The sequence below is a fragment of the Papilio machaon genome, chromosome 17 (genome assembly GCF_912999745.1).
Source record: "Papilio machaon chromosome 17, ilPapMach1.1, whole genome shotgun sequence".
Taxonomy (NCBI): domain Eukaryota; kingdom Metazoa; phylum Arthropoda; class Insecta; order Lepidoptera; family Papilionidae; genus Papilio; species Papilio machaon.
Genome location: NC_060002.1, coordinates 6,163,236 through 6,187,390, shown reverse-complemented (window position 1 = coordinate 6,187,390; position 24,155 = coordinate 6,163,236). Strand labels below are relative to the sequence as shown.

The 24,155-nt window shown below is 33.9% G+C and overlaps 1 protein-coding gene across 2 annotated transcripts; it reads left to right on the top strand.

The window, feature by feature from the left end:
* The first annotated feature begins 557 nt into the window (after positions 1-557).
* Positions 558-23,119, top strand: LOC106716139 (spastin). Of its 2 annotated transcripts, XM_045681778.1 has the most exons (11): positions 558-1,179; positions 4,748-4,918; positions 5,125-5,292; positions 14,825-15,015; positions 16,451-16,642; positions 18,643-18,757; positions 19,138-19,280; positions 19,616-19,806; positions 20,943-21,142; positions 21,783-21,952; positions 22,973-23,119. In XM_045681778.1, exons 1-10 carry the CDS (start codon positions 720-722, stop codon positions 21,944-21,946), a joined length of 1,995 nt encoding a protein of 664 aa, XP_045537734.1. In that variant the 5' UTR covers positions 558-719; the 3' UTR covers positions 21,947-21,952; positions 22,973-23,119. The 2 variants fall into 2 exon arrangements, with proteins under 2 accessions (XP_045537734.1, XP_045537735.1); XM_045681779.1 differs by lacking the exons at positions 4,748-4,918; positions 5,125-5,292.
* Positions 23,120-24,155: the final 1,036 nt, after the last annotated feature.

Here is a 24,155-nt window from a genome sequence, read left to right as displayed (position 1 = left end):
TATTGAAATTGATAAATGACAAATTATTGCCAAACACAAACTACAGAACTACAATGTGGTGTTATTTATTGATATGAGACATAATTATTTTATTGTGATTTTATACGCTTAAAAAGTTATCTGTGCGACAAATAAGTATAAACTCCAATTTAGAAATGATCAAAATTGTTTTTGAATTTTAAGTTTTGACACAACACTGATCTTTGACCGCGTTTAGGGATGAGTCGTTGTCGGTTTTAGCGTTAAAGAAACGAAACGGTTAATTTGTTTTTTTTTTTCTCCTAATCGAAAAACTTGTTGAATTTGCTAACTAATTAACCATACATTCAATAAACAAAGACCCAACACCGGCGGATAAAAAAAGACGACCAGTGATTCCTATGTAAATTTACGTTGAATGTAATTAGTTAAATGAAAAAACAGTTAAACGTAAAAGGGTGATCACCGGTTGATTCAACTAGTTTGTTAAATCAACGCTCATCCCTAAGCTCGTTATTCTCCCTCCCCCTCTGCTCCTCATTACTCATTGCTTATTTTTCCAATGGTCACATTTGCGAATAGGATGACAAACGTCAGAAACTCAGATATTGTCAATAACCATCACACACAGCTTGCGCGATTTAGTTTATTTTAGAATTATTAAATAGAATAACAAACGTGTACGTCTTTGTCTTGTATGGCATTTTCGTGTTAAGCTCCTGGGAGCGTTAGTGTTCTTGATGGTTTCGGGTGACGATTCCAATGGTGGTCGTTTATCACGGAAAACTACGAGGTCTCCGAACCGAAAATCGAAAAAGGCAGATGCGAACCTAGCAAAGGGTTCAGCGTTGCGACATGACTCGCAACCTTCAGTTCATAAAAGAAATCTTTACGTCGTTTCTTACCCTATCATTATTTTGTTCAACGTCCTCAGATCTATTTTGTACCAGTTGTTTATAATTTTTAAATATTTGTATTCGGCTTCGCACCGGTTTATGCATAAGCCTCGTAAGAACGGCGAGTGTAATTTGGAAGTGGTGGTAAAAGACGGCGTGATATCGACTGAGTTAGCTCCAGAAGACATGTCTCACACACACAATGTGGGACCAGGGGACCCTCTACTGGCCAAACAGAAGCATCACCATCGCAAGGCTTTTGAATACATATCAAAAGCCTTGAAGATTGATGAGGAAAATGAGGGTAAGTGTTATTAGTCTATTCATAAACCCCATTGTTTACTTACATATGTTTTAGACATGATCTTTGTTCTTTTGTCTTTTGAAAGAATGATGTCATAAAACAATGAATCCTGCATTTTTCATATTTATAAAAATATTTTTTGAGTAAATACTCCTTTAAGATATAGTAAAATTTATTTATTTATTTATGATTAAAAAAATGGACATTAATGTAGTTAATCATTCAACTTTAAATACCATTTTAATAAATAAAAATAAAGTGATCACATATTTATATTATTCACTAACATATTTTTTAATTACAAAGTATATCACTGCTTTTATGATTTTCAGAATTATAAAACTAACTACATTTTTATTTACAAAATTATAATTTCCTAACTAAAGTAATGTTATAGCATATTTTCAACTCAATTTAATCCCAAAATATTCAATATTTTCATTTGTTTCAAGTGAACCTTGAAAATATTCACAATCACAATTTATGTTAAATCATGCAAATATTCAAGCAAGCAATTATGGAGCTTGCTATTGCAGAATATTAAAAAAAAGATTGACATTGGAACACAATAAGACATCCCAAATACAATATAGTATGCAAAATGTACATTTTTATGTGTAGATTTTTAATACCTTATTCCATTTATCAAAGTTTCATGAATATTAAGATAACTTAATTGGTAACTTATGAAATAAAATGTATCTTTAAGTGATGATTTTTCAAAGGCCTTAAAAATGTATGACGGAATAAACACCTGTCATTGTTGAATTAAACAGTGATAATTTATATCCCTGAAAAATCTATTGTCATAATACAATGAATGTTTATTTTTATAGATAAAAATATTTAATTTGTACTATTTATGACATAATAATAGGAACATGTCATTGAGATAATATGTTATTCTTTCTGAAATTACTGAAATTACAATATGTTTTTTTATTTATTTATTTAAGCTTTGTACACAATAGAATTTTTGTAACATTACATTAGAAATGTGATGGTTAGCTTAACTCTAAAAGAGTTCTCTTACAGCTGACAACACCAAAAAGAGAGTATGTTTAGTGGGGAATAACTATATATGTGTACAAATCGTCGTTTTTGTAGTATTTTCAACATATTAGTATATTATTTCAACTATATAATTGAATAAATTGTTGTAAATAACAAAGCACATATTGATATTTACTTCATTAGTTATATTAACTTTTTCACCAGTTTATGTGATGACTATTTTTAACAATAAGGCTCTTCTTACACAACAAGGTAACGTAAATCGTCGAAACTAATATTGTACGGTTGCTACTTGCGTTGCGCGCACGCCACACAAATAATGTAGAATCGTCGACATGAGTCGTCTATTCGGTCAGTACAAGCATAGCGAATACATGTCGACTATATAAATTTGCTCCACCATTTTGAAAATTGCACCTACTTTTACTGGCGATGACAGATAAATATGTCGGAGCTGTGTATGCTAAGCTCTATGACATTGTATTGCGTAAGTCGTTGCAACTTAAATCGCCCGGTTTTGAAGATTTACGTTGCTTTTGCTATTATTCATTTTCTTAAATTGAAAAAATAATAAAATATATATGTTTACTAGATTACTTCCTCAGTATATTAAAAAATATCATTAACAAAATTTTTGTTAAAAATACTCAAATGAAAAGTTATTATTATTTCTTTTACGCCCATCTGTAATCACGAAGTTCCCAAATAGAAGAATATTAAAGTCTCATTAACTTTTGAATTTTATTAATTATTGAAATTTTATAAATAACCATTTTAAAATATAAAAGAAAACTAAATCAATCATTAGGTAGGTTTACATCATCTGAATTCTACTGTAATATTCATACAGCATATGTTGGCTTCTCATCAATCTTTTATCAATGTTAATAGGCCAATAATTGTGTATTTATTTGATTTACTTTTCTAATTATTATCAAAAAAAAAAAAAACAATTGCCTACAAAATACAGATGCCAAGGCTTATACGAGGGGAGGTCCAAAAGTTCGCGGAATGAAAGGGTTGTCAATGAAATATAACAATAAATTTATTTTTCCTTTTCAATATAATCACCCTTAAGTCTAATACATTTATTCGATCTATGAATTAATTTTTCTAAACCATCGAAAAAATATTTTTTGTCTTTGGCCTCAAAATGGGCCGAAATTGCCTCCTTCACTTCATTATCGTCGGAAAATTTCCTTCCCCTTAGCTCTTTTTTTAAATTTGGAAATAAATAAAAATCGCTAGGAGCCAGGTCTGGACTGTAGGGTGGGTGAACAAGTGGTTCGAACCCATGTGTGTGCAGAGCAGCCATGGCAACTCGGCTCTTGTGAACCGGCGCGTTGTCTTGCAAAAGCAACACACCCTTGGCCAATTTTCCTCGACGTTTTTCTTTAATTGACTCCTTTAACTTTTCTAATATGAGTGCGTAGTATTCTCCGGTTATAGTGGTACCTTTTTCTTTATAATCAATGAGTAATATTCCCTTACAATCCCAAAAAACAGTGGCCATCAACTTTCCCGCCGATTCTGACACCTTGAATTTTTTGGGAGGTGGTGTACCCTTTTTGTGCCATTGCATGGACTCCTGTTTGGACTCAGGTTCAAAGTGATGAACCCATGTTTCATCTCCAGTAACAATCCGCTCCAAAATCTGCACGGGCTCGTCTCCACACAACTCCAAAAAGTGCTTAGACGCGTCGACGCGCTGCTGTTTTTGAAGCGGCGTGAGCATTCTCGGCACCCATCTTGCACTGACTTTTGTTATGCCCAGGTGGTCGTGCAGGATACGCAAAATAGTTGTATCTTATACTCCAACAAATGCAGATAATTGTTTCTTCTTCAAACGTGTGTCTTCGAGTACAAGTTTTTCGACTTTTTCGACGATGTCTGATGTGGTGGCGTCAGCTGGCCGCCCAGAGCGAGAGTCGTCTTCAATTGAATCTCGACCATGTTTAAAAAGACCATGCCACTTATAAACCATTGTTTTACCAGGGCACTGATCTCCATAAACGGCTTCCATTTCATTTAAAATGGTTTGAACGTTTTTTCCTTGCTTGGTAAGGAATTTTATCACAGCGCGATGTTCAATTTTCTCCATAGTTGCAGTTTGCTTCCGGATTGACTTGTTCAGCAGGCGAGTACTCGTAAACGAATGGCACTATAGGGTTGAAATGTTATATATATACTAATTATGAGTGCCCAATTAGTATGACACTAAGCGAGCTACCCTATCCCCACTCCATCCCCTCCATTCCGCGAACTTTTGGACCTCCCCTCGTACCAAACCTTTGCTTTAAGCACTCATTCAATGTCACCAGCTTTTATTTACATTTACTATATGATGAGTGACTTATTCTTACATATCTAACAACCTGTGCTTTATTTCTTTAGCCTTAATTAGTAATTTGGCATTCAGGTAATCAATGTTAGTTGTGCTAAATAATACAGTGCCCACAATAAGAATGTGAAGACTATATCATAAGTCTGGAATTGGGTTTGCGAGGGATATAAAGTTAAGGTATAGCAAACTGATATAAACAAATCGCCACAGGTCAGAAAGAGCTAGCGATAGAGCTGTACAAGAAAGGCATTTATGAGCTGGAGAGAGGTATAGCTGTTGACTGTTGGGGCGGCCGCGGCGATGCCTGGCAGCGCGCACAGCGCCTGCACGATAAGATGAAAACAAACTTGGGCATGGCAAAGGATCGATTACATTTCCTTGGTATGAATGGTGTCATTATCCCCTTTTAATTGCAATATGTTTCGAAATTTCTTCACCGCTACAATTATTTCAGCTATTCAAGCCTATTCGGTTATTTTAAAATTGGCTGTATGTCCTGCATGATTGCTTTTTTTATTATTATTTTTTAATACTCCTAACACCATACAATATTGTGAAGTTAATAGAAAACGTTGTCTCCGCCGTAGCCAACCTTGTCGCCCTCAGTAAGTTGGGCGTAGAGAGTGAGTCCGAGCGAAGCGACAAAAAGGCCACGGAGTCGCCTCTAAAGGGGCGCAGGCCCTTAGAGAAGTCCAAGACGACACTACTAGCGCATACAGAAAGTAACAGTGGTCAAACGAAGCCACCGAACGAAGGTAGATCACAGATATGTTTAGCTTCGTTTGACGTAACCTACAGCAAATTAAAACCAAAAAAAACAAACTCACAGACAATCACCATAACTCGTTTTGTGTTAACCATGAATGTTGGATACTGAATAACGATAATGTTTTAAGTACAATTGGCATGAGTGTTCATACGGCGATGTTTGCATGTGGGTTCACTGTGCTTGTCACGTTTTTTTTTACGCTTTCTGTGTTGTACACGGCACCCTATCATTTGTAACCGTGTCACGAAATTTTCCCGCTTAAATTAAAACATCATTGCAAACAGATTACATTATACTCTATAATCTAATTTTCATCGTCGAAGTAACCAAATACTTAAATTCATGATTTAAAATATTGAAAGAATATTTGAATACATGAAAAACAAATGTTTTTCTGTCCACAAAACCAAGATTTCATTAAGTTCAAAAAACCTACTCAAAGTGGACTTTCTCACGTCTATAGAAGTTCAGAAAGTTTTGTAAATTAATGCAAAATTATGGATATCATTATCATTAGAAACGTCAGTTTCTTTTGCGGAAATGTCTCCTGATCTTCACATTTAATACTTCAACTTCTTAAAATGCCTAAATCGGATTCGATCAATAGTTTCAGACGAGTAAAAAAAATTAAAATTAATTACGGAACCGGATAATCCGTAACGGATTGAAAATAGAATATGAAACACATTTTCAAAACAAAAAATGTTGACAGTAATTCAAGGACGATCAATCTTATATATATAAAAGAAAGTCGTGTTAGTTACACTATTTATAACTCAAGATCGGTAGAATTGATTTAGCTGAAAATTGATGGGGAGGTAGCTTAGAACTAGGAGATGGAAATAGGAACTTTTTTATCTTGTGTGCATTTTTTTATTCCGCGCGGACAGAGTCGCGGGTTAAAGCTAGTTAATAATATTTTTCGATCAATTAAAATTGGTTTATTGTCAGACTTTAACTGCTACCGTAATAAAATCGATCTCATTTTTTTTTTTGTTTTTAGGTCACATATTATGTCTCAATAATTTACATATATAGTATTCGTGTTAAAGTTCTTAAGACATTTACATGGCCTGAATTATGAAACTTAACCTTTCATGGTCGTGAGAAATTTTACGTTAATTTTTACGATAACTGCTTTGGACAGTTTTGAGGGTCGTTAACTATCGAATAACTTTTATGTATTTTTTTTGTTCTTACCAAATGTATCGTTATCAATTTCTCGATCAGTGTGAACGGGTTAAAATAACAATTACGCGAAAAAGTAATTTTACTGAATTGGGTATAATTTGCATATCAAGAACATTTTACTTGTTTTTTTTTGTACGTAAGAATTTCCACTCACTTTAAACTTTACAAAATTGAAACGATAATTACGTTAAATGGCGCGAAAATTTTTATATTTTGTAAGTTGAAAGAATAGACAACGTTCAACGAGTTTTTACGCATTTTAGGTGGAATAAAAACTCCTTGATACATTAATTTGGCGTCAAAATTAATTTTCAAATTGTAACACGTGGTAAATCTACTGCCGGATCAAGTCAAGGACCTTTATATGACTTCCGAATGCATTGACCGGGATTACATTCAAGGTAAAGAATTACATTATAACATTTATGATTTATTTCTTATAGTATCTTAGTTTATTCGTGATATTATAAATTTTACCATTGACTCCAATTTAACCAATCAAACTATTGCAATAGTAATAACATGATTTATTGTTTAGAGGGCGATCTAATAATTTTTGTACTCCGTTTCATGCAAAGTAATTAAAAATATCTTTCGGATCAAGCATCGGATTTTAATTTCGAACATAAAAGATGACCACTGCAGTATTCCGCGCGTGGTTAGTCAGCCGTATTCTGCGTTATTATTTACTAAACCACGTTAAACAGTTGAAAGAGATAGTCGTCCAAGGTGCTCATCCAACGTCGGAAGATTTATCGTGCGTGTAAAACAAGAAATTGGAGAATTTTCAACAATTAACCGTATGAATTTCTCCCAAACATCATTGCAGTTCTCTACCAGTGTAAATTAAATATGTTTCCAGACATCTTTGTGTTAGAACACAATGTAATTTCGAACAAAAGCGACCGCTGGTTGCTTTAAGCGTAAAAGCAAAGAAATATGAACGGGCTGTTTCAAAGAACATTTCTTTTATTCAACTTGTGTCTACGCTTTTCTGGGCTTAATCTCAGGTTTCTCATTTTTTGTCATAATAGTTGGTTGACTTATCAATTACTAGGTTCTTAACAGTAGGTTTATCAAATTATTCACTAACAAACAATTATTTCAAAACAGTGACAAATAATACAGCTATGACAATGTAAAGACAAGTCGCGATATGTTGTTAATAACAATTACTTCAAATTGAAGACAATGAACGTATTAGTGACAACAATGAATAGCCTAGACTATAGCAGACTGGCGAGGCTAGTATACCGTCATGCTAGTTTCACATTGAGGTAATACAGTAGAGCAGTGCAGTACTGCTGTTTTACCTCACTGGTTTGCCCTTGTGTGAAGCAAGCACAGACTATATCGATCGATTACTATCTCTGAACGGAGTGAGCTTGCATTACAAACTTTTTTTTCACATTTTAACAGGAAAATGTTGAAGTTTACAGCCTTTAATATTTAATATGTTAACTTCTATCACATCTCAGTTAAATTCGATATTAGTTATTTATTTCAAGTGTTTTAAAAATGTACGCGTACTTCATAACAATTGAATAACGTTATGTGACGTAATATAAATAGTCTAGCATTAAGTGTTTAAATTACAAAAAAAAAAACATCTTTCTTCGACTTTATATTGTCGTCAAGTCAAGCTACACTTATAAGTCTAAAAATATACTACGTTTATGTCGTTAATATTACAAATACATCTATAATCTAAGTGGAAATCTTTAAGACAATAAACATTTAATAAGCTTGATTTTGTTAATCTGAAGGCTGTTATCGACATGCACTTTTATATTCGAGGCCACATGCGAACAAAGTGAGATTGATCTTTAACACCGTTTCAGATTCAACTGGGTTACCTAAATCAGTGTGACCTAGTCGAGTCGATTTACTATTATCTCTGATAAATTTAATCGTCGGTAAATTAATTTCTAATTGTTTTGTGCGCCGCAATTCGATTTTAACGACGTAACGAATTTATTATTAATACATCGATAGACTAGTGGGTAGGAGGTTAGTTTTCAACTGTAGTATTCTCAGATCAAATTTGAACTTATTGAATGCATACGTTATTTTATTGTCTCTTTAGACTATTGTGTTTCTTGTTAATTTAAAACAAAGATTTTAACTTGACTAAATTTTTGTCTATATCTTTCCGAATTTATTAATTGTAAATAAAAAAGTCGAAATTAATTGTCGTTAATTTTTCACTGAGCTTTTATCTTGTTGTTTGAGGTCTATAAAGACCTATAGATCGGTAATTAATAAAAAAAAAAAACGATTAACTTTTAAGTGACTGATTTAATACTATGTTATAATATAAGTAAAACTGGACTAGATATTTTTTGCGTTTCAAAACACAGTCGAATGACCACTAGTCAACCAAGGCGATGCGTAGGTTCAATGAGGCAATTTACAGAGATTAAAATTGCAGACACTGGGTGTGGTCTAGTAATAGGTAACTATATGATATTTTGTTTGTCTCGAAAAAAAAAATGTTATGACAATTGAAAGCAAGGGCGCGAATAAGTCGGTACATTTTTTTTTTAAATAATAGAATCAATTTAAAAACTTCGCCCCCGATACAAGTAACATAGGCTTTTTGCTTTGTTATAAATTTTTTAAAAAGTAAAACTTCACCCGTGGAAAATAAGGACATGCCGCTAGTAATTATAATACCTACATTATAAATGTCATATGAATGCTAAGGATATTTATTTTCTTACACAACTTGATTATCATCTTGAATGATTTATGTCATATGGACCGGACCGCCCACACCCAAACATGACGATCTTATGTCGTAACACCTCTCGAGACACAAAAGACTCGAGAGAAACTTTTGCACTTCTATAAAGAACTCTTCGATGAGCTGAAAAGCTTCGCAGCCGCTTTAAAGTAAAATATAGCCAGGCGTTTTTTTGTAATGGAGTACCGAGTACGAATTCGTGAGAACATTTTTAGTAACGTCATCGACAAAATTTGTTGTAAAATTTTGACGTAATGTTTTATCGATAACAGTTCGAAAGCGCGTGTTGCAAATATTCGTGCTAGGTCCTCACATATTTCTTACAAATTATTAGTAATAATTTTTCATACTTGTTTTAGTTGTTAATATGGAAAAGCTACTGTTTTAGCTAAACGATTTTACTACTCTATCGTGGTTTTTGTTCTATTTAGAAGAAATCAACCATCATAGTTTTCCATGATTCAAACATAACTCGATTCCTAACGATTTTTAACCTCGCTATCGCATTTACCGAAGTGTGAAAACACGTATTGCGTATCTTAATAGAAGGCGTTATAAAGAAACTATAATGTACGTACAGCGTAAGATTAACGTTATCCCTTTTATATTGGGAAATGAAACATTACTCATGAGCGTGGAAACAACCTATACTGGAAAGCTTACTCACGCACCCAATATCTGTGCAGTCAAGGAAACAAATTCGTCTTCCACTTTGGATATTCATGACGCATGACATTAAAAGCAACCGAATATAGCTAATTAGTTGTCGCCTGCGACTCCGTCCGCGTGGAATTTTTAAAAAAAGGTAATAAATAGCTTATGGTTCTTTCAGACTATGTTCTACATCTGTGCCAAATTTCATCAAGATCCGTTGAGCCGTTTCGGAGATACTTTCAAACAAACATCCAACATTCGCATTTATAATATTAGTTCATACATCCGTCCTTGTACGGAATAAACCAATTTACACGCATATATTTTTTATAAGAGTCCTGTTGTGATGAGTAACTGCAAAACTTGTTTTATCTTACATTTTAAACATAATAGGAACAAAAAAACATAACTGCGCATTGCATGATTTCTATGTAACGTATGTAGGTCGGGTTGTGTACGGTTTTTGAGGTCGCCTTATTGTCCTTTTATAGTGCATTCACGAGGTGGACGGCCATGAGCTAAGTAAACATAGCACATAACTGAACAGTACTCTAATTGTTTTACTGCCATTATGATGTTTTATATTAGAATATACCTACTCTACTAAGTGGCCATGTCTGCCTATACTCTGGTTCAAATTTAATCCTAAACCATGTTAACAAAGAGTACATATCCGTTCATCTCTAAAAGGACGCTCGGTTTCAATTTAAGTTCACTGAATATCAAAATTGCCAAAGTTACATTAGTAAATGGCGACTATATTTTATCTCGAAATAAAGTCCTAACAAAACTATTCTTATACCTTAAGTAAAGGTGTCCTGTTTTAAAATGCGATTGTAGTTTAATCCGCAAGTTCCGGTTGTAACGACAGGTCAACGACTGTACTAAGGAGTAAGACTGTTAAGAAACTATTCATACGCCTGTTTGAATTTAGTAATCCTATTAACTTACAGTAGAGGACATTTATTTCCTACCCACGATGAAATGTCATTTGATGCTTACAATGTCGTTAAATTGACATAGCAACATCTTACTAATATTATAAATGCAAATGTTTGGATGTATTTATGGATGGATGTTTGTTAAAAGGTATCTTCGGAACGGCTGCATGGATCTCGCTGAAATTTGGCATATGTGTAGATCATAACCTGGAAGAACACATGGGCTACAAATAAAGTTTTTTTTTAAATTGTGTACGGACGGAGTCGCGGGCAACAACTAGTAGCATCATACATATGTGCTAAATTATTAAAAAACTCTTATAGTGTCAGTTTGCTGTACGATGATCGATCTTCAATGGGAAGCTAATTTCTTTCTTCGACTGTACAATCCAATGGCTGTCATTATTTACTTAAGCTACAATTACTTAATGCACTCTAAAACGCGTCTCAAACAGTAGGACGCCTGCTTTTTTTCATTTCTCGTTACTTACCGCCGACAAAAGAAAGTTTCTAGCACACGTCGTGAAGGAAAGAGTTTTTTTTTAGGTTATCACAGAAGTGAAAGAGATTAGAATCATATCAGTTATAGACCTACTTACAAAGTTTTTTAATGCACATTTTTTACAGTTACCTATTAAATTTCAACAATAAAGATAAGATTATTTAACTGGTAACTTACCTACTTTTGATATTTCCGTTAGTTCAATGGTATTTTCAGAAGCAAACAAGTTTATATTAATATTTTTAATTTACTCTCGGTTGTAGAAATAAACGCCTCACTTGTCTAGACGACGACAAACATACTGGAGGTAATGTATTATAATACTCGATTACGAAGTCACTGACTTAACTCTAGTTAGTTTACGCTTAATAGTTTATTGTCCATAAGCTAGAAATAGTCTCTCATAATCAGCTCATCCCACACAGTAGTAGTTTTTATTGTTATATAAATTTAATATTGACATCCCTTTCATTATTTATGAAAAAAGTGAGATAGTTATTTGATTTTTTACAATTTTTTTTTGCATTGGTAATACTATATTTAATATCGAAAGTTTGCACGCGTTAAAATAAAATGCTACTGTAAATTAGCCATGTACAAAATAGCTATACTTGTTCAGTTGTTTTTCGGTTCAGTGGCTCCGAGCCGGTAGGTCCTCTTTTTACCATGTCAGTGCCGATAACGGCATCATCGAATGTTTAACTTTTTTCATACTTCGCAACAAGATTGTCGCTGATGGATACTGTTATAAATCTTTTTGATGAATAATACATGTTCTGTCGATCCCGTCGTTGTGAAATGGTGTAATGATATCCCAGGTTCGGGAAAGCAGTCAAACGTGGAGACACGCATACGAATTTCACATTCGAGTCGTATTTCCGGAATGAGATCGTCATGGTTCATCAGACCACGATTTAGTTCGAACATTGACTACGCCTTATTTAATAATTATCAATAATCGCCCTTATTACATTGAGTTAAAGATGGAATTACTGTGATGTTGTGTTGATTTCTATAGGTCATTCAGATACGATTCCGTTTGTGTATCAGTCATCGTATTACAGAGATTTTCAATACCCAAAGTTACGGTCTGTTATCGTGAAAGTAAACCGATATATTTGATTTAGATTGACTAGAAATGAAATTTCAAATGTATCATTTATTTTGGTCCTTTTATGAATCATTTTTAACTTTAGTTTTTTTTTTGATTTTGGTTAAACGAAAAATAGAATTTAACAGGATTGATACAATGTGAAATGGAGTTATTTAAATAACTAAATTAATCAAACGGAAAAGTGACTTATCGTTGGTAAATTTTTTTTTTTTTATTTATAAATGTTATAACAATTTTTCGTAGTCGCGTCATAAGGCATGTTCAATAAATGCTAAAATAGGAATAAAACTGAAAAGTAGGGAGATACTATTAGTAAAAAAAAAAAATTGAACCACAAACAAATACTATACCAAGGTTATGGACGAAGTGATGAAGACAAATAAAAATCTATACGATCTATATTATTTCTTGTTAAAAGTGTCTCAGACCACTTTCTCTTGTAGGTTCTCAAAATATTAGCAACTAATGTAACTATAAACAAAGCTAAATTCTAATAATCCATCTGAAACTATTGATCGGTATCTTAGTTTAAATGCTAGCTACAATCTAGACAGAAACTTGCTAAAAAACACTAGGTGTTATTACTTTATGATTCTATATAATCCTGTGTTAATTATTTTTAAACTCTACTACATGTGAAAATTCGAATTTATCCATCTCAAAATTCAACAAAACATTGAACTTGTAAATGATCATTCAAACTAATGAACATTATATACATAGACTTGCACAATAATTTTGCACGTATTCTAGCATAGTCATGGAATATGTATTCAATCTACTGGCCATTTTCAACCCTCGTATTAACATATTGAGTTCAGACGAGCATTTTTAAAGGGGCGTTCAAAGGTTTCTTTCAACGACACAAAAAGCTCTTCAATTTAAATTTAGAACACACTTAATTTTGCATTCCATTTTTTAAAAAAATAACCGTTTAATAGAATTATTGGCTGTTAATAATTTGACAGTTGAGTGATGTTAAAATAGATTCGACCCTTGTTTAAATATCGGTAGTCAAGCATCATTAATTTCAAAGTGATGAAGATTTACTTGACAACGTTTCCATGTTCAAACTTGTACATACAATAAGGGACACTCAAATAAGATTTAAAAAAAAAGATAGAACGAAATATTAAAAAAAAATCCAACTGTACATATGTATTCGTAGAGGCTAATTTGTATACAGTACAACTTATATCGCTATTTAATTACATTTGCATACTTATGCTATTAAAATGTAAAGATCTTTAATTTCAAACTGTTCTCTTCATATCTCGTCACTTTAAAAAAAACACTTTATTTAGTTATACATGTGTTTTTTTAAAGTGACGAGAACTGAAACTATTCAGTCTAAGAGATCTTTATATCAAAATTTTTTTAGATCTCCCAAGGGACTGTTGTTCTAAATTACGCCTTACATAAGTTTAAACGAGAGCACTACACGAACGACCTTATTTTTACTTCATAAAGTTTTTAGCCAAGCCTATAAAAATAGAGCTAAAAACTAAAGCAATCTCTAAAGTATCTAATTAATTTTATGCCCGAACGTAAACTTTTAGCAAGAAAATTTAATTCGCGAATAAAACTTTGTGTGTAAATATTTAACGTAATTAAAAATTATGCTACTAATTAAGTTTAATTACTTTTCAAAAATTAAATTAGCAAGGACCTTATAAATATTAAATTGAATTTACGATGTCTATGTAACCCCACGGTTAATCCCCATCCCTTTTCCTATTATACTGCATCTACATACTTTGGCTTATCTCTACTATGTATTGTTAGAGACAAAAATCAACACTGTGCCGGTGTATCGGCGCAGCACTAGACATGTCAAATATCAACGCTTACGTCGCCTCACTACAGCTATCTGTCACTTGGTTTGGTGGTAACTTTAGCGCGCAATATGCTCGAGATGATCTTGACTAATAATTCTCTAAAAGTATTAATATTGCTACAAAGCTCTTTGGTAATGAACTAATTTCTACATAAAGTAGTGAACATCTTACATCTATACGTAATTAGATCTCGCGATAAACTCAAACCCTTATTGGGAGGTCCGAAGTGTTAGTTGTTATTCATGATTTCCAATTCATGGATTCCTGGTACATTTTTTTCGCTTCTCCATTCTATATGCATGCACGACCGTCAAAATACTTCTTGAAGGTTTTTTATTTTCGTCCCAAACCAAAATAATAAATATGAAAATCGTCATGAAAAACTATGAACATAAAAATATTGCCGTGTACTTTGAACGCTTCTTGTAAATAACATTAATTTAACCAAAATCACTTCAAATATCTTTGTACTAATTTAACTATCATAATTTATACTAAATTTCTATATACTAAATAATATTAAATATACTAGTTGCGGGTCGCAAGCTGACAACCGCAAGTAGACGTGTGCCGGGTAACGGCGGTGGACCCCTCATGAAGTCTCAGACACTACCCAGGTCCATGGGACGCTCTTCATCCCAGCCGAACAGTTCCAATGGGGGCTACGGTCGGTACCCCCTGAAACCCGCATCCACGCCCCCAGCAGTTAAACGACAACTTTCGGTGAGTTACGAAAAAATACCACTGCTTTAAAACTTTTATTAAAACTTAGTATTGTCCCTCTTTTTTGCAAAAAGAGTGACAGGGACAATGTTTTTATGCGTGGATAATATTAAACGCAGTTACTAGTGATATATTTAAGAGTCATTCTATAAAAATGTCTAGGAAGAGATTTGTTGTGTGTTTTCAATAAATGTTTGTAAATTAAAGCCTTACATGACATAGTTGAATTAACTAGTCAGTATTGTGACAAATGTCATTCTTATCTACAGTTTACCGATATGAATGTAGAAATATTGTTTTTTTGCATTATTGGTGTGTTCTCAAAAACCCAACTGGCATGTATTCATTAAACAGGATGTGGTAAAGACCAGAAAGGCAACTCCCAGACCAAAATATTATCGATCGGTACATGTAACTAACATGAATGCTCCCCATATGTTAGATATTGATGTGAAACATCTAAAGGCTCACTTGTAAACCGAATTGTTGGCGTGGCGACGCTTGCCGTGGCGACGGGTCGCCACGCTATACTGAGGTATTGTTTTAATTATTTAAATTACACACACACGGAAGTGTCCACTAGCATACTAGCTGTCGCCCGCGGCTGCGTTGGCACGGAATTTTGCTATATTTAATTCCTGTAATAATATTATCTTTTATGCATATTACTTGTACACACACGATGTTTCACATCTGCCAGGCGTCCCATGACGGCTCACATTTTTTTTAATTATAAAATAAGCTTAGACAACATAATTTAGGTAGCCTGTATCCAGGTTTCTTTTAATTTATACATATTTTAGTTTATTACAAAAATAATGAGGTAAGATTAGTTTCCTGATACCAGGAATTCAACACCGAGGTGAAACTACGTTTGTTGAAGTTGTCAATATAAATGGTAGATTACGCGGCGGTTAACCGCTGATCGGCAACTGGTAGCGACCGCGTAGTGCTACTAATCCCGCTTATGTCCACTTACATATTGCTGTGATCAAATGAATTTGTGATATTGTACTTTATAAATCAGCAAGTATGAATAAAAAAATACGCAGACGATTATAAGGATACTTGCCTTTGAATGTTGATTAAAAAAGTTTTTTCAATGTCGAGCAACTTTGGATGAAGTTCGTAGAAATTTTTATTATGAAATTATATCGTACTATTGTAGATTTTTGTAAGTCTAACAAAAAATCTTATTAAATAATTTGCTTAGATAGGGGTTCACCACAAGACATGGATTTTTATTTTGTACACACATGACATATTAGAATTTATCAGTCATTGCTCTCAAAACGTGTTTATAGTTCAATAGATTAGTGAAGTTCTACTTTCGCATCGCACCTTTAATATAGTCAATATTGGGTACGAAGATTAGTAATTAAATAAAACGAAAAGTATATCGTATTGTTTTCTTCCAACCAATTTTTCCTTTTAGGGTGGTTACCAAGTCCCAGTGAACGGTTCGCCAGTCCGGCGCGCGGGGTCACAACGAGGCACGCCGACCCGCAGCCGCACGCCGCAACCCCTCGCCGTGCGCGGGGTCGACCCCAAGCTTGTGCAACTCATACTAGACGAGATCATCGAAGGGGGTCCTAAAGTGCACTGGGATGATATCGCTGGACAAGAGGTAAGCATATGCCTTCTCTAATGCCTTCTAGAGTATGCGGTCTTCTGCTTCTTTTTTCCTTCCTATATACAGTATAGCTTCGTAAATTTAAGACCGCATTCACACAAGGAAAAAAACAAGGCTATACTATAGTAACTGACCAGGTGATTCATTGGCATGTAGTGCGAAAAACTTTTCTGGCTGACTGTTATCGTTGTTAGTTCTGTTAGAAAATATGTAAAACCTACCTAGACACAGAAAATGATAGCTGCGTCTATTTGCCCGCGACTTTGTTCCTGCGATATTAAAAAAAACTTAGTAAGAAGCCTATGTGTTCGTGTAGACTATGTTCTACATCTATGACAAATTGTATCAAGATCTATTAAGCCGTGATAAAGATACCTTCTTATAAATCATCCATCCATCTATCTAAGAGTCAATTTTAGTAATAAATAAATAGTGTCTGAAGGTTATTACAAAGCTGTATATTTTGAATTTTCTCTTAACAATTAGTAAACTCCGAAACATCAACGTTATTTCTCTTTTATAATTGCAGTTAATTAAATCGCAGACCTAGATAAAAATGTTCCCTTACTAATTAATATCTTATTGTTTCATTTTAAATTTTCATTTAAATGGTTGAATAAATGGAAGACATCCAAATTTCTTTTTGCCTTTTCAACCAGTGCACTAAGTTAAGACATTCATAAGTTCAGGTATCACGTAATAACTATCCAATTATAAAAATAATCATTTATTTAATAATAGCTTAGAAGCAGGAAACGGACATAGGATAATTTTTACCCCGTTGTCTATTTTGTATTTCGCGCGGACGGAGTCGCGGGTAAAAGCTAGTAAGTCGTGTATACCAGAAAATTACGAAGCAATAATTCGCAAACAAATATAAAATCTCTCTTCCCCACATTACATCACATACTGTGTTTTACGATGTTCTAGCGTAATCAATTGCTCATATAAAAACGTTTGTCGCAGTTTGCGTTGAATTTATGTTCGTTTGTTGTGGCTTACGTTCCCACAAACACAAACAGAGCATGTTAATGACAACGTAAAGGTCGGATTTTAACGCAATTAACATCCGCATTGTTTATAAAAGATAAAATCTCAAATACATATATGTATATAATGTAATGCAATACATATATGTTTAAAACGTTACTTGCACAATAATTAACGTATGTCTTAGGTACTAATGTTATAAATGCTAATGTTTAGATCAGGGATCCCCAAACAATTTTTATACGAGTGACCCCTTTTCCAAAATGAACTGTTACCTCAGACCCCCCATGACCAAATTACCTACTTTTAAGATCAACCCCCTTGTTCATAATGGTCCGCTAACTTAAAACAGCTGCTACAGAATGTTATTTTTCATTCTGACTTAGGTGAATAGAAGAAGACAGACTGAGAATTAGCAATGCGTTAAGTTAGCAGACTATTATTAATAGGGGTCTATTTTTAGAACTCGTCGACCCCCAAAATCAGTTTTCGTTTATGTCGACTCCTAGGAAACCACTCCGACCGACCACTTAGGGGATTACCTGGTTTAGATGGATGGATGGACGGCTCAGTATATTTCGATGGAATTTGGTATGAATTTAGAACAGTTTAAAAGAACACATAGGCTTTTAATTAAGTTTTTTTTTAATTCCGCGGGGTCGGAGTCGCGGGCGACATCTAGTCATTGATATTTTTTGTTAAATACAGTTTTACCAGTCTATATTTATTAAAATTTTCAAGCTTATGTTGAATTTTGATGTTTTAGATGAAAAACAATATACAGTCTTAGCTGGATAAGTGAAAGTCCAAGGAACCGCAATATTTTTCTCGCTTAGGCGTGTTCGAGGACAGAGTTAATTCGAAATTTGATCTTATTAAAATACAATAAATATCCGGCAAAATGATTAAAAACGTTAATTAGAACTGAATTTCGGATGGTTTTTTTATAACAGTTGTTAGATTATTCATTATCTGATAGTTCATTTTAAAGTTATTTATTCCAGGCAGCTAAACAAGCATTGCAAGAGATGGTAGTTCTTCCTTCGCTCCGACCTGAGCTCTTCACAGGTCTTCGGTCGCCAGCTAAAGGATTGCTGTTATTTGGACCTCCAGGAAATGGTTAGTTATTGACTGATTTGTCACAAATGATAAACAGACAATATTGTTCAGAGTTGATTTTATATGCGCGTAAACAGTTGACAAGATGTGAACAACAGTGGGTTTCTAAGACCAATACATCTGTTTAAAACAGAATTTAGTTTCTGTTTTGTCAAAGGTAATACCAGGTATGATAGTATGTTTCATATAGAGATTTTGGCCTCAGAAATCCACGGTAAGTTTGGCAGGTAAGTAACAAAATTATTTGGTGGTAAACAGCAGTAACAAATATTACACTTGTATACATTACATCGGATTAACTCAATTTGTCAAGTTAATTCAAATTTTATGCAATTTTGTTTGAATTATGTTTATTTTAAATAATCCGTGTATATTGTCAGGTAAGACGTTATTAGCTCGATGTGTGGCAGCGGAGTGTTCAGCGACTTTCTTCTCAATATCGGCAGCGACTCTCACAAGCAAATACGTGGGAGATGGAGAGAAGATGGTGCGAGCTCTCTTCCAGGTCGCCAGGGAACTGCAGGTGAGGGGACATACTACACTAAGAATCCGTAATCGATCATTAGGGGAGATCTTTAGTGTGGATTTCGCGTGCCGGAGGCCTAATTTTAGTTCTCTTTCCCTTTTTTACCTTTTTCTTGTAATGAAAAGATGGCAAGGGGACACTTCCCCTGTGGATTTGGCGGAGGAGGGGACGCATGTGAAAGGGAAATATTATTTTTGTGTGCATCCCCTCTTCCATCGATTTAAAGATAGGTAATGCAACTGCAATTGCGGATGTCGATGGGCAGCGGTCACTACGTAGGCGAATTCAGGACTCGCTTGCCACCTTATTATATAAAAAAATTCTGCATCTAGCCGTCCATAATATTTGTGGACGAAGTGGACTCTTTGCTGTGTGAGCGGTCTTCGGGTGAGCACGAGGCATCTCGTCGCCTCAAGACCGAGTTCCTGGTGGAGTTCGACGGGCTGCCGGCCACGGGAGCCGACAGACTTATAGTTATGGCCGCCACTAATCGACCACAGGAATTAGATGAAGCTGCCCTTAGGTAAGTTTAAGTTCTGAACGGATAGAACGCCTTCTAAGTAGTAGCGAAACCTGACAGTTTTTGACTATATTGTTATACTTATTGGTCATATAGAAAAAAGGAAGGGATAAAATAATAGATGAGAAATCGTGACGTCACAATATGGTGCCTGTTTATGTTAATTTTTATTTGAAACATATTGTAATTAAACGACTTCTTTCTGACTTCATTCAGTGTTATTAAGATAGCCGTAAATACTGTTTATAGAACACTAAGCTAACATTGTGTAGGTTTTACTGCAGTGAAAACTCACGGTAATATAAAGAATAATATATACCGCATTATCTTATATATACAATTTTCGTGTCACAATGTTAGTTTCTATACTCTACTGCAGTGATTCTCAACCACTGTGCCGCCAAAATTCAAAAGTGTGCCGCCAAATTTTGACTTTCGCTGACTTGCTGCACACGCACACTGTGTCTGTATTTCTTCGCATAAAAGAACAATGACAGAAAAATAGTAAAAAAAAAAATAAGCGTCTAGAAATGTCATACAGATACAATTAATTTTATACAGTAGATAAACTATTTATGCAGTGTGTTGTAGTAAGTAAATAATTTTTATCTTTTTCTTTGTGTGCCGCCAAATTTTTAAATCGTTAATTATGTGCCGCAACAAAAAAAAGGTTGAGAATCACTGCTCTACTGAAACGGTTTAGCAGATTTTTACCAAGTTTTATATGTATATTCAGTTCGTCTGAGAATCGGCTACTATCTTTTTCATACCTCTATTAAGTTTTGTCGAGGGTTAATGGCTCTGAGGTTAAGCACTTGATTTGTAATCCTTTACATTCTGGGTTCGAATTCCGCTATGTACCAATGTGTTTTTCGAATTTCTACTTATCAATGTACATTTATCCGACGTTCTTACGTTGAAGGAAAACATCATGATGCAACCTGCACATATTTGAGGAAAAATACAAAGTTATGTGTGAAGTCAACCCGCATTGGATCAACATAACTATAACTTAGTCACCTTTAACTTAGGACAGGCTATGCCCTCAGTGGGGATTTATACAGTTGATTATCATTAAGTTATTTTAATTCGCGGACAGAGTGTGTGGCGACAGCTAGTATCGATACATTTTTGTGCAGACGTTTCCCGAAGCGTGTGTACGTGTCGCTGCCGGACGCGCGCACGCGGGCGACACTGGTGCGGCGCGTGCTGGCTCGCGGGGCGGCGGGCGCGGCGCTGGCGGAGGCTGAGCTGGCGCGGCTCGCGGCACTCACTGACGGGTACTCCGGCAGTGACCTCACCGCGCTCTGTAGAGATGCAGCACTAGGACCTATTAGAGGTTAATACTGATTATAACCTAACTTAGAATCTTATCTAATCAATTCTTTATTAACAACTTACTATTGTGTGCAAAGAAATTAGTTTCATATTATTCCGCAATATGACCAGGTTTTTATATTTCTGATCAGACTATCTTACTAATATTATAAATGCGAATATTTAGATGGATGGATGTTTAAAGGTATCTCCGGAACGTCTCAACGGATCTTGATTAAATTTGGCATAATTGTAGACCATAGTCTGAAAAACACATAGGTTAATTATTACATTTTTTAATGTCGCACGGACAAAATCGCGGACGACAGCTAGTATTTAAATATTTTACAGTATAAAGGACATCTCTCCACTGCTGTTACGTAAACTTATGACATGTATTGTCATCCTTCATCTAAAATATTGTATATCTTAAAAAATACAGATTCAACCCATACTGAATCACGGAAAACATCTTTGCGATGACTTAAGTTATTTTTTTACTGAGCTAAGTTACAAATAAGTAATTTTTCTCATATAACTTGTATTTAACAATTTAAGGTACATTAATAATAACTACTAGATTGGATGTTTCAAGTATAACATAATCAAGTAACAACAGAAAATCTAGTTTATTCTATAAAAATACTACAATCGTGTTCCAGAGTTAGACCCCGAGGAGGTGAAGTGCCTGGACTTGTCTCTAGTCCGCAGCATTACATTCCAAGACTTTATGGACTCCCTGAAGCGCATCCGACCTTCCGTGTCCCCCCACAGCCTCGCCGCATACGAGAAGTGGTCCGTGCAGTATGGAGACCTCGGCCTCTGAATACAGGTACTATCAGGGAATATGGCGGTATTACACTTTAAAAGCGACAGTTGTTAGAATAGTAAACATTTGGACGTAGCTTTTAAATGGTCATTGGTACATGACTTGCTTTATACTATTGGAACGAAGTTCCTTATCGCGCGTTGTGAAAGGGGGCTAGACGGAAAAAATTCTTACGAAAAGTTGTCACGACACTTTTTGCTATAGTAAGCTATTGTAAGCTGTGCGGGCGTCGCATGTTTCTCTGTCTGTCTCTCTCTCTCTCTCTCTTATAGAAAGCAAGCCAGATAATTGAGCCTACTGATTAAGTTTATATAACATATAAACATTTGTTAATAATAAAAAAATGTTATTATAACTTAAAAAAAAAATATTACAATTCCTTCACTAATTAATCGAAAGTAACTTCGTTCCCTCCGGGTGTCCCTTGATACCTCTCAAGTTTTTATTATGTCGTCGTTTCCCCAACTCACTGCTACATCATTGGTTATTTGGTGAGAAGGAACGCAGTTTGTCTCGTTGAACAGAACAAGGCAATTTGTCTGTAAGTGGAACACCGAGCAGTGATCTGACTGTACTTTTTGTAGATTCGACTGCATTAATATTTGTATTGTAATCCCATACATTTTCTTTGACAAAACGGATACAACATGACTGATAAACAATTTGACTGTTATTTACAATCTTATATATATAAAAGAAAGTCGTGTTAGTCTATTTATAACTCAAGAACGGCTAAATCGATTTGACTGAAAATTGATGGGCAGGTAGCTTAGAACCAGGAAACGGACATAGGATAATTTTTACCCCGTTTTCTATTTTTTATTCCACGCGGACGGAGTCGCGGGTAAAAGCTAGTCTTTTATATTTAAAATTGTCTAAAGATGTCGAAAGTTAGTTGCAAGTAACTAAACGCAGTATATTTTTGTAGCCATATTTCTCTAGTGGAACTTCTAGCGCAATTTAAACTTTTTTTTTTGTGATTTTGTTTGCTATAAATTATTAATACAAATTGTTTTTTTACAGGTATTTACTACATTTAAAGGAAGTAAGTGTATTTTTACTCCGGGATTCCGTGAGTTGTTTCAATAGGAAGGGAACTATGACGAAAATACATCATGAATAAAGCCCTACGAAGATAACAGAAACGACGTTAATTCCATATTTATATTAAAAAAATGGAACTCCATTCGCACTAGTTTTAATAGGAAAAATTTTTCATTTGTTCATTTATATAAAAAAAAAAATTACATCTAGTCAGTATGATCAACTTGACAGCATTTTTTTTATTACTGCATCATGATGGCCATATAAAAGTGAGGAATAAAATTAGTGACGAAACTTTAGCAATATTAGAATTTAAAAAATCTGTTTTTTTAGAACTGCTAGCTTTATCTGTAGTAATGACAATTCGCCGGTACCAAAAAGGTCCAAAACATTTTTTACAAAAAAAAAAATCTATGACATGTCCACCTTTCAAATTTCGCCATTTTTTTTTCTTTAGACATTGAAATGCCTTTTATACAATTATGTTGATATTTAAAAAAACTTAATAAAAGGCAAATTATACAGACCAGTCTATGTCTACATATAAACATCTTGCCGTTTAATAATAATCTATCTATGTAATAAGATTAACAATGTTGCCAGTATGTAATAATATGTAATAATTCTGTTAGGAATTTTACAATAGTTTTGCCATTGTAAAATATTCATATTACAAATGGCAGTCAATTTGAAAAATATTATGAATTCATTTTTTATTTTAAACCGGAATATTTCTATTATTTTTTAATATGGCAATTTTTCATTATGACATTATATTTGAAAAATACTTTTTATTAGAATAAAATTGCATTTAAACTTTAAATTAATATGAAACAATAATTATCTTTTTTACTTGATTCTTTATGTGTGTATTTGCTTGTGTGTGTCCATGTAAATAAAATTTTATTGTTTTTTATCTAAAAAAAAAAAATTTGCCAATTATTGTTTTATCGATTTTTTTTTTGTTTGTTCGATTCGATGTTTAATCGTGATGAGTTTTATTGTTACCTTTTTTTATTATTAATTGTAGTTACGTTAATTTTGTTTTTAATTTGTATATTGCCAGCATAAGTATATATATAATAAAACTTTTTTCTTGTATATTATTAAAAAAAAACGCTTATGATAAATGGACGGGTACCATACAAAGACTAAACGCGGC

Bases quoted from the DNA above. Each gene is read 5' to 3' on its own strand.
- LOC106716139 (XM_045681778.1), top strand. From the start codon at position 720: ATGGTTTCGGGTGACGATTCCAATGGTGGTCGTTTATCACGGAAAACT. The intron at 5,293-14,824 runs GTAGATCACAGA...TAAATATACTAG, and splicing joins AACGAAGCCACCGAACGAAG to TTGCGGGTCGCAAGCTGACA. The intron at 16,643-18,642 runs GTAAGCATATGC...TATTTATTCCAG, and splicing joins ATGATATCGCTGGACAAGAG to GCAGCTAAACAAGCATTGCA.